At 33.9% G+C, this 12,252-nt stretch overlaps 1 protein-coding gene across 6 annotated transcripts in view; it reads left to right on the top strand.

Annotated features, from left to right (window-relative positions):
* Positions 1 to 12,252, top strand: part of LOC106625362 (phospholipid-transporting ATPase VD) — a 59,529-nt gene that overhangs the window by 31,921 nt on the left and 15,356 nt on the right. For 5 of the 6 annotated variants that reach the window (XR_004975303.2, XM_070106687.1, XM_036356734.2 and 2 more), the window contains exon 3: positions 12,028 to 12,208. The exons of the other annotated variant lie outside the window; for it this stretch is intronic. Coding sequence is in view for 4 of the 5 variants with exons in the window: in XM_070106687.1 (XP_069962788.1) it covers positions 12,028 to 12,208 (181 nt within the window). In the remaining variant the exon portion in view is untranslated. The remainder of the gene's footprint in view (positions 1 to 12,027; positions 12,209 to 12,252) is intronic. 6 annotated transcript variants of the gene reach the window in all.

Raw genomic sequence — 12,252 nt, 5'->3', positions numbered from 1 at the left:
CAAACGCTTCAAAACTCCAAGGTAGAATACCGCATTAACGTTTTGGCCGGGTGGAACAAATTCTTTGTGGGCAATACCCTTGGAATCATAAAAACAAATCAGCATTGTCTTCACTTTTGACTTCTCCAGGCGCGATTTTTTGGGTTTCGGTTCTTCGTCATTTATGTCCTCACGGCCACAATCATCGCCATAAACTTGTTTCATCAATTGAAACGTTTCGGTAGGTAGGTAGGTAGGTAAAGTGGCTGTCATTCGACACACTTAGGCCTTTAGGAGGCCCATTGGGATACCACTGGGACTGTGATCCCCTCACTCTATTGGCTCCTCTCTGAACCACCCCGTACTTCTGATGAAACGTTCGGTAAAAGTTTTACCAATTTTAAAACAAAATTTAATGTTGGCTCTTTGTTCGAAGCTCATTTTCGCACCGATGACAAAATTATACTGTCACTTAAAACGCAATAACTTTACTTCTAATAGATGAAATGTCATGAAATTTTTACAGTCGATAAAGGATAGCAGATTCTAACGCACTAGTCGACATATACATGGCGCCACTAGAGTTAACTTTGTTACTGTTTTACTGTTTACTTTGAAACGCACCTTGTATTAAATTTTCTATTGTTTTCATAGCATTTAGAGTCATATAGAAGAGAGACTATAATAAATGAAAATTCGAACTTTCTTTGTTTTTAGATGAATGTTGCTGCTTTGAGAAATACTGAGTCTGATTGTGATCTGTAATATGGGAATATATTTTTATACTCTCGCAACCTGTTGCTACAGAGTATAATAGTTTTGTTCACCTAACGGCTGTTTGTATCACCTAAAACCAATCGAGTTAGATATAGGGTTATATATATATAAATGATCAGGATGAGGAGATGAGTTGAAATCCGGGTGACTGTCCGTCCGTCCGTCCGTTCAAGCTCTAACTTGAGTAAAAATTGAGATATCTTTATGAAACTTTGTAGACATGTTTCTTGGTACCGTGAGACGGTTGGTATTGCAGATGGGCGTAATTGGACCACTGCCACGCCATTATGCAAACGCCATTATTCAAAAACAAATAAATTGCCATAACTAAGCTCCACAACAAGATACAAGACTCTTATTTGGTATACAGGATCACAATAGAGAGGGGCATCTGCAATTAAAAAGTTTTTTAAAGTGGGCGTTGTCCCGCCTCCTAATAGGTTTAATGTGCATATCTCCTAAACCGCTAATGCTATAATAACAAAATTCACTGAAAGCAAATGTTTTTAGAACCTCTGCCTACAGTGTGAAAATGGGTGAAATCGGGTGGCAACTCCGGCCACTCCCCATAACGGTACTGTTAAAAACTACTAAAAGCGCGATAAATCAAGCACTAAACACGCCAGAGACATTAAATTTTATCTCTGGGATGGTATGAGATGACTTTATAGGAACCGCGTTCAAAATTAGACAGTGGGCGTGGCACCGCCCACTTATAGGTGAAACCCCATATCTTGGGATATGCTTAACCAATTTCAACCAAATTTGGTGCATAACGTTCTTTTCATATTTCTATGTTATAGTGCGAAAATGGCCGAAATTGGACTACAACCACGCCTATTTCCCATATAACACCATTTTCAATTCCATCTGATTCTTTCACTTTCCACTATGCATATCAAGCAACAATGATTATATCGGGGTAAAACTTTGCTTGAATAATACGTATAAAGTATGCCACCTTGTGACCAAAAATTGTCTAAATCGAACCAAAACTGTTCAAGCCCCTAAGTACTAAATATGTGGACCCCAGTGTCTATAGTTGACCTTCTACCGAAAATATCAGTCAATCCACAAAGAAATCTCAAACGAGTATACCATTTGACTTTGCGAGAGTACAAAATGTTCGGTTACATCCGAACTTAGCCCTTCCTTACTTGTTATAGTATACGTTTAAATATACTCAAAGTATAAATATAAATAATATTATACACAAAGTATAAATAAAATTTTGCCGAACTCCCTTTCTCCACACACATATTTACAAATAAACAAATTGTATTCTTATTACTTCTGCAAAGCGTTTTAAAATTAGTTTAATTTTTATTTTATAATAAGATATTACTTTTGATTTTAAAAATATCAATTAACTAATAATTTCGTTAAGTATTAATAAATGATAATTTTTTAAGATCGAATTTAACTTGTGTTGGAAACCAACGTTCACTGCCAGTACAAATTATGAATTTATTAAATTAATTTTGCAGTTAAATAAAATTAAATGTATGTCCTCCTTTAGATGCTTATATTATATAATATATACTCGTATATGTTTATATAGAAATCAGTTAACCAGATTTTAATAAATATAGATAATAAGCAAATAATATAAGCTTAATTTAAGATTTCAGGCACATAAATTATTATATTTTGGCACTTATATTAAGCCGTTGCAGTTAAAAATAATAAAAATGCTGACTACGTATTCTGAATGAAAATATTGAAAATGATGATGTTATTCAATAAACCAATACATTTTGCTTTGAGGGCAATAAATTAACCCATGTAAATTGTCTTTCCCTAACCATTCAGTGTAGCAATGCAAAAGTTTGCGTGCATCATATAAATTTTATGAGCATACACATGTTTGAATATCAAGCTCAAGGAACAAGCTTTAAATGATATAATATTAATAAAGTGGTCTTCATAAGATGTAGTGGCGGTGGCCACATGTTCGAAAACTAAATTTTTTAATTTGGCGAACTAATAAAGCAGGAATATTTCCCATTTCATATATCATACATACATACGTACACATACCCATACAAGGTGCGTTCCAAAGTAAACAGGACAAAAGTAACAAAGTAAACTCTAGTGGCGCCATCTATTAGTCGACTAGTGCGTTAGAATCTGCTATCCTTTATCGACTTCCAGTAAAAATTTCATGACATTTCATCTATTAGAAGTGAAGTTATTGCGTTTTAAGTGACAGTATAATTTTGTCATCCGTGCGAAAATGAGCTTCGAACAAAGAGCCAACATTAAATTTTGTTTTAAAATTGGTAAAACTTTTACCGAAACGTTTCAATTGATGAAACAAGTTTATGGCGATGATTGCCTATCCCGTAGCAGAGTGCACGAGTGGTTTCAACGATTTCAAAGTGGTCGTGAGGACATAAATGAGCCGAAACCCAAAAAATCGCGCCTGAAGAAGTTAAAAGGAGGACAATGCTGATTTGTTTTTATGATTCCAAGGGTATTGTCCACAAAGAATTTGTTCCACCCGGCCAAAACGTTAATGCGGTACTCTACCTTGCACGATAATGCATCGTCTCATCGAGGCTTGTGGTCGATTATTTGACCAAAAATCACATTTTAACAATCAACCACTCCCCGTGTTCACCTGATATGGCACCGTGCGACTCCTACCTTTCGGAAAAATGCATTTGCCGATGAAAGGAAAGCGTTATGCAGACGTGGAGGCCATTCAAAAGGCTTGCACCGGCATACTGACGGCCATACCGGGACGAGCTAAAACACTCGTTCGACATGCTTTTGGACCGTGCAAAAAGCTGTATTAAAACAGAAGGAGACGAAATAATAAAATTAATTGATTTTGCCGATAAAACCATTTGTTCTGTCTTTTTATTAAAGTCCTGTTTACTTTGAAACGCACCTTGTAAATGTTTTTCTTCATTTTATATGAAATATAAATTTATAGACATACAAAAACTGTGAAGCTAAATGTATCTACTGAACTACAAGGGATATTAAAACAATTCAAATTATTACAGATTTTTGGTGTGAAACTTAAAAATATATATGTATTTAATTATTTTATAATATTGTATATTTTATATTTAATAAAAATATTAAAACAAAAAAATAACTAGAAAAAATAGCTTATTTCAATCAGTTCTAAACTGATATATTTTTAAAGTATTTAATTATAAAAAAATAGTATTATTATTTTGCATGACCCCACTTATTATTAACATTTTGATCGAAAATGGCCTACCAATTGTCAATGTTAATGTGTGGTGACTATTTTTTAATTTAAATTTAATTTTAATTCCGAATTTTTTAATTCAAAAATGTGGGATTAAAAATTTAATTTTTATTTTTTAATTCCGATATTGGGATTAAAAATAAGACTATCATTTTTTATTCCCGATGTTGACTGAAGTGTCGCTTTTAACATTTTTTTTTGTCCCTGTATTTGGTTTACGTCAGACGTAGGAGACTTCATCAGAGCGGAATACTACACTTTGTTTGTATCGTTATTTAAATACTACTTAGAAAATTTTTACAAATTGTCTGATCTTTTGTATTAATCTGCGACTTCTTGCTCCTATTGAAATTATGGTACCTGTCGAACTCCGCCCGACTCCGTCTCAGTTTGAAAATAAACCTTTGGATTTTCAATGTAACGATCGTCAGTTTCGTTAAAAACTTTGTTGGGTGCTTTTCGGGTCTTATTATACGTTCTGTTTTCGCAGACAAAACGGTAAATGATAATCAACACTGTTAAATCACCTAAAGTAACCATTTCAGCAATATTCCTACGCAAATTTTCGTTTTTATAATGACGGATGACATCTTCTCTGTGTTATTTTCTTGTAGGTGGACCATTTTGTATAATATGTCTTTTCCCGAGAACAATTCATGTTAAAATAATATACCAAAAGCAATTAAGCATTAACAATAATTTATATTGAAAGACCAACGGTTCATCGCAGTGTTGTATTTTAATACCTCTCTCAGTTCAGTAGATATGTGTGTATATGTGTATGTCTAGTTAAACATTTTTGTAAGGCCCTGGTTGATATACCATAAGATTTGAGTAACTGTACATAAGTTCAAACATAACTAAAAAATATTCATATACATACATAAGTTGCGTTTCTACAAAAAGGCAATTCTTTTTGCAACATTTATTCGCATTAATAAGACATGTACCAACAGCTGAGAATATCATACAGTTTCGCATGAAAATATTTAAAAAAAAGTGAAAAATCGAAACAAATTATTTATTTATTGCGTATTACATAACAGGTGCGAAGTCGAAATGAAAAAAAAGGATAGTACTGGATTCTTGACTTTACTTATATTTGTGGAAAAAACATTATATTAAATCATATATTTATTAAAGTGGTTTGATCAATATGCCATTTACATACATGTAAACACCCAGTATTTTATTCTTCAATTATATGCACTATTTTTATACTCTTGCAACATGTTGCTATAGAGTATAATAGTTTTGTTCTTGTAACGGTTGTTTGTATCACCTAAAAATAATCGAGTTAGTTATAGGGTTATACATACAGTTATCCACAAAAAACATCATTAACAAAACGAAACTTTAAATTTTTAATAAAAATCATTTTTTAAGTCTCAAAATTTTTGCACAAGACATTCACTGATGATATATTAATATTTCCATAGTTCATATGTTTATGTTCAATGTAAAGAAAATTTGATATCACAGTTTATGTTACATAAACTATAAAATTAGTTCGACATAAAAATAATAGTATTCTATGTAGTACGAAAAATTTTAAAAGTTTTAAATTAAAATGATTGCAAACCTTTACTAAATATTAAAAATAATCATATGCCTTTAAATAGCTTTGATATTTTTATTAGAGCATCACCCTTCCTAGAAATAGAGTCTATGAGATCCTAGCAATGTTGAAATGGTAATTTTCCCAAAATCGCCTACAAAGAGTTTCAGTATTAACTGATAAATTTAGTTTATCGCTAATGCTCCTGACTGACACAAAAGCATTAATTTTGCAGTAGTACCATGTATCGGGATCGCCAACAATAGATCTTTGGTGCTTTCGCCCATCTGTTTCAATTGTATTTAAATAACTTATTCATTTGTTACCATTTGAGCAAAATATTCTTCCATTTCTTGGATCTACTTATACGTCTTTCCTAGCTTTCGAATTTTTTTTTATAATTTCCCACTTTATCTCTGTAGAATGCTTTCCTCTACCCACTGAAGAAAAATCCAAGGATTAAATTTACCATAACTAACTCAAATTGCTGCAAGATTATGAAACTGACTTGCTTTTCTAATTTTACGAATATTTTTATACTCTCGCTACAGAGTATAATAGTTTTGTTCACCTAACGGTTGTTAAACTAAAACTAATCGAGATATAGGGTTATATATATATAAATGATCAGGATGAAGAGATGAGTGGAAATCCGGGTGACTGTCTGCCCGTCCGTCCGTCTGTGCAAGCTGTAACTTGAGTAAACATTGAGATATCTTTATAAAACTTGGTACACATGTTTCTCTGTACCGTAAGACAGTTGGTATTGCTAATCGGACCACTGCCACGCCCACAAAACGCCATTAATCAAAAACAAAGAAATTGTCATAACTAAGCTCCACAATAAGATACAAGACTGTTATTTGGTACACAAGATCAAATTAGGGAGGGGATCTGCAGTTTAAAATTTTTTTAGAATGTGGGCGTAGTCCCGCCCCCTAATTGGTTTATTGTGCATATCTCCTAAACCGCTAAAGCCATAATTACAAAATTCATTGAGAACAAATGTTTTTAGCACCTCTATCGACAGTGAGAAAATGGGTGAAATCAGGTGATAACACCGCCCACTTCCCATATAACGGTACTGTTAAAAACTACTAAAAGCGCGATAACTCAACACTATTTACGCCAGATACCTTAAATTTTATCTCTGGATGATATGAGATGACTTTATAGGAACCGCGTTCAAAATTAGACAGTGGGCGTGACACCGCCCACTTTTAGGTGAAAACCCACATCTTGGGACCTGATTAACCGATTTCAACCAAATTCGGTACTTACTGATTCTTTCACTTTCTACTATGCAAATCAAGCAACAATGATTGTATCGGGGTAAAATTTTGCGTGAATAATGCGTGTGACCGAAAATTGTCTAAATCGAACCAAAACTGTTCAAGCCCCTAGGTACTGAATATGTGGACCCCAATGCTAGTTGACTTTTTACCAAACATATCGGTCAATGTGTAAGATATATAATTAAAATTAATAAATGAAGCTCTCGATAATAGTATGTCTTTATGTAAAAAATGGGTTGAATCGGATCAATACTTCCTTCATTATAAAGTTTTGCCAACACCTGAAGTAATTTCCTGGGCTTTCAATCTTGCAAGGTGCGAGAGTATAAAATGTTCGGTTACACCCGAACTTAGACGATCCTTACTTGCTTAAGTTAAAGATTATTTTAGTAAGGAAATTTTTACATTCCTATTTTTTTGTGGAAAGCAATTTCAAGGGTCTCCGAGAACTAGCAAAACTGATCGAGAATAACAATCATCACATCAAAAATGTGTTTTATGTTTTAATGTGAATATCTCGTTATGTGTACTGCTATTGTACCTCGTCATTTACATGTTATCCAGAAACGTTATGTACCCAAATATATTTTTCATATTGGCACCCCTATTATTTTGTAGACATCTGTATATAAATGGTCAGGATGATGAGTCGAGTTGAAATCTGAGTGACTGTATGTCTGTCCGTCCGTCCGTGGAAGCGGACTATTTGAGTAAAAATTGAGATATCTTAATGAAACTTTGTACATGTGTTCCTTGGCAAAAAAGTGAGGACGAGTTCGTAGATGGGCGTTATCGAACCACTGCCACGCCATTAATCAAAAACGTATAAATTGCCATATCTAAGCCGCATATTAAGATACAAAACTGTATTTTGGTACAACGAATCGCAATGATAAGGAGCACCTGTGGATTGAAATTTTTTTCAAAGTTTTGTTAAAAACTACTACAACTGCGATAAATCAATGACGAAATGCGTCAGAGACATTAAATTTTACATCTGAGATGACACAAAAGGGCTTTATATGAAAATGTGAACCCCAGAGCCTATATTTATACATTTATAAAATTGCTTGAAAATATGTTCTCAAGTATACCTGTGCAATTTCAAAAATTAATGCAAATCATTTCATTTCCATGGCCCCAAGAATTTTAGTATAATTTTCACTGACGGGTAACAATAAAACTAAGTAAGTCTATGGCGTTCAAAATAAGTTATTATGATACCAAATTTAATTGTAATCCATTCCCTATTTCCTCAAATAATGAAGTTGAACCTTTTCGCTACATTTCTTAATATAAAGTTTTGCCAACACCTGAAGGTATTTCCTCGACTTTGATTCTTGCAAGTTACATGAGGATACAATTTTCGTTTACACCTGAACTTAGCCCTTTTTTACTTGTGTTTGTGTGTGTTGCTTTTTTCTTAAATAAAACGTGGTTCATTTCCAAATGCATACGATCACTGGTAAATATTTTCTGAGTTGTTGTTTCACAAAATTTGCTAACAATTCTCTTTCTTTCTCTTTCTTTCTCTCTCTGTCTCTCTCTTCCTTCATAATCTGACGTTTGTTTATTTCCAAATTCCAAACATTAGAATTTACCTAATGTTCAGATTAGTAAAATGTAGTAACTGAAATAATATTCGAAAGTTAGGAGGAAATATATATGTATACTCGTATGTATATATCATTACAAAGAAATACTAAAGGTATCATGCTTCCGAGTGAATTTGAAGCAAATCCCCTTTCAATCCGACATTTGATGTTCTATATTTCACTTTCACTATGGAAATGAGTGTTCTTAAAAGCGAATTCACAAGAAAATATTCGTTTGTTATTCACTTAAAATCAATTATTGAATTTGGTGCAACATGTAAGTATTGGGTTGGCAACTATGTTTTTTAAAAAATCAAATACAATTTTTTCATGGAACTAAATACCTTTATTCTGTAACGTATTGCCCATTTTGATCAATGACGTTATGCCATCTTTCAGGCAGCATTATAATCCCACGTTCATAAAACAAAAAGTAATCCGATGGTGCAAGGACAGGACTATATGGTGGATGTGTCAAAACATCCCAACCAAGCTCCAATAATTTTTGCCGTTGAGCTGGTTCACCTGGCCTGCTCCACGATCTTTTCCGCTTAATATTGTTGTGAACAACCCATTTTTCATCGCCAGTTATCATTCGTATTAAAAATGGATAAGTTTCATTACGTTTCTTTAGCAAATCGCAGCTGTTAATGCGTTGCGTTAAATGCGTTTCTTTCAGTTCGTGAGGGACCCATGTATCGAGTTTTTGAATATAGCCAAGTTGTTTTAAGTGATTTTCAATGCATGTATGTGATACCTGAAGCTTCTCTGCAATCTCACGTGTTGTACTGTGACGATCCGAATCGATTATTGCTTTGATTAGGTCGTCATCAACTTCAACTGGACGACCAGAGCGTTTTTCATCATTGAGTGAAAAATCACCAGAACGAAATTTGGCAAACCAATTTTGACACTACCGTTCTTTTATGGCTTCGTCGCCATAAACAGCACATAACTTTTTGTGAGCTTGCGATGCGTTTTTCCCTTTGCGAAAATAAAAAAGGAAAATATGACGAAAATGTTCCTTTTGATGTTCCATTTTTCAACAAACGCCGAACGAAAACTACGCAACCGATCAAAAAACTTTTTTTACTGATTGACAGCTGAATTGCCAACTATCAAATAACAAAATGTGTTTTACATTTGGACTACGCCAGCAAACCTAAAAATTCAACTGAAGCCATCTATGAGTGAAATAAGTGCAATTACTTAGTTGCCAACCCAATAAATTAAAGTGGTAAAATTATATAGAAAAAAAATTTTAAATTTATTTAAATTTTTAAAATAATAGTTGTTAATTATTAAAGAGGGAAACCTAAAAACGCAGAGCAATATGCAATCAATATTCGATTCATGGTGGCTGTAGGCATATCGCCTGAGGCTTTGTGAATAGTGACAAAAATTAAGTCGATGCGCTTTGGAAGGAATCGTTTACAAGCTTAATATAAAGGGTGTTTTTTTATACATGTGAATTTCAAGAAGAAAAAAACGCTAAAATATTTTAATTGTATGGCCGAATTCAGCTTCGTTATAAAGATAAGGGTCTACCATATTGTTTTAAAAATGATTTTGGAAAAGCTGGGAGGCCCAATTTTTGCAGCAAGTCGAATTATGGTCGTTCGGTTCTGTTCAATTCTTGCAGGTGTTTGATTTGGTAAGCCCGCAAACCAAGATCCTTCCGCAAAATCTTCCTTAAAGTGGATGGGCACAGCTCCAATTGTTTCGAGCGTTGGCGGATGATTTCATTCGGACCTTCTTCGATACTCTGCTCCACAGTAGCAATAGCGTCTTCGGTAGGCAATATGCGGCGTCTCTAAGGATGCGTATTCTCATCTGGAGTAAACGTGGTGCGAAACCGATCTATGGTTGCTCGAATTATCCACTCTGCTGGTCGATTATGTCGACCGAAGTTTGGACGCAGGGCCCAATGCCTCACGCTAACCGAACCATTATTTTTGTAATAAATTTAAACGGTTTGTAGTCGTTGTTCCGGCGTTAGTCTTTTAATTATAAAATGGCAAACCAAAAAGTATAAACCTAGTAACAGCTGTAAAAGATCAATATCTCAAAAAACACCCGTTCATGGCCTACCAAAAAAATATATTTCAGGTTGGAAACGGTGAAAACAAGTAATTTTGATATTCTAAAGAATTTTTCTTAAGCTAATCAGGGTTGGACGGATAGGATAGCATTTCTGAAGCTAGAGAAATTGAAATTACAATCGTTGCAAATATACTCATTTTTATACTCTCGCAACCTGTTGCTACAGAGTATAATAGTTTTGTTCACCTAAAGAATGTTTGTATCACCTAAAACTAATCGAGTTATACAAATGATCAGGATGAAGAGACGAGTTGAAATCCGGGTGACTGTCTGTCCGTCCGTCCGTGCAAGCTCTAACTTGAGTAAAAATTGAGATATCTTTATGAAACTTGGTAGACATGTTTCTTGGTACCGGAAGACGGTTGGTATTGCAGATAAGCGTAGTCGGACCACTGCCACGCTCACAAAACGCCATTAATCAAAAACAAATAAATTGCCATAACTAAGCTCCGCAATAAGATACAAGACTGTTATTTGGTACACAGGATCACATTAGGGAGGGGCATCTGCAGTTAAATTTTTTTTTTAAGTGGGCGTTGTCCCGCCCCTAATAGGTTTAATGTGCATATCTCCTAAACATCTAAAGCTATAATAACAAAATTCACTGGAAGCAGAACCTCTACCTACAGTGTGAAAATAGTTGAAATCGGGTGGCAACTCCGCCCACTCCCCATATAACGGTACTGTTAAAAACTACTAAAAGCGCGATAAATCAAGCACGAAACACGCCAGAGACATTAAATTTTATCTCTGGCATGGTACGAGATAACTTTATAGGAACCGCGTTCAAAATTAGACAGTGGGCGTGACACCGCCCACTTATAGGTGAAAACCCATATATTGGGATCTGCTTAACCGATTTCAACCAAATTCGGTGTATAACGTTCTTTTTATATTTCTATGTCATAGTGTCAAAATGATTATATCGGGGTAAAACTTTGCGTGAATAATACGTTTAAAGTATGCCACCTTGTGACCAAAAATTGTCTAAATCGAACCAAAACTGTTCAAGCCCCTAAGTACTAAATATGTGGACCCCAGTGTCTATAGATGACCTTCTACCGAAAATATCAGTCAATCCACAAAGAAATCTCAAACGAGTATACCATTTGACTTTGCGAGAGTATAAAATGTTCGGTTACATCCGAACTTAACCCTTCCTTCCTTGTTTTTTATTATATTTATGTATTTTATTTTTTGAATATTATTAATAAACAAATTTCTCGTTCTTCACTCGTTTTTGTATTCATTTCAATTTCCACTTTCACTCGGATTCCAGAACCTACCTGAATGTATTACAAAGAAAAAATTTGTCACATTAATATATATACATTTTTTTATTTTTCTGTAAAATTTTTTAGAGACATTAATTGGTTGTGTTATCCATGTCATATTTTTTATACCATAAATATTGTAATTGAAATGTATTAAATTACATATATAACGTAGTGTGCTTATACAATATCGCGTAATACATTTTCATTATTATAGTGAAACGGAGCGGTATAAAAAGATAAAATGGCAAGATGTTCGCGTTGGTGACCTAGTTCATTTATCAAATAATGAAACGGTACCAGCAGACATATTACTTTTAAGAACTAGCGACTTGCATGGCGCCTGTTATATCGACACTTGCGATTTAGATGGGGAAACAAATCTTAAACGAAGAGAAGTAAATATATTTTTTAAGCTATTCTTTTTGCATATCAACTTACT

This window comes from Bactrocera oleae, chromosome 3, assembly GCF_042242935.1.
Source record: "Bactrocera oleae isolate idBacOlea1 chromosome 3, idBacOlea1, whole genome shotgun sequence".
NCBI lineage: Eukaryota > Metazoa > Arthropoda > Insecta > Diptera > Tephritidae > Bactrocera > Bactrocera oleae.
Note: the sequence above shows the minus strand (reverse complement) of the source record. Positions and strands in the feature narration are given on the sequence as shown.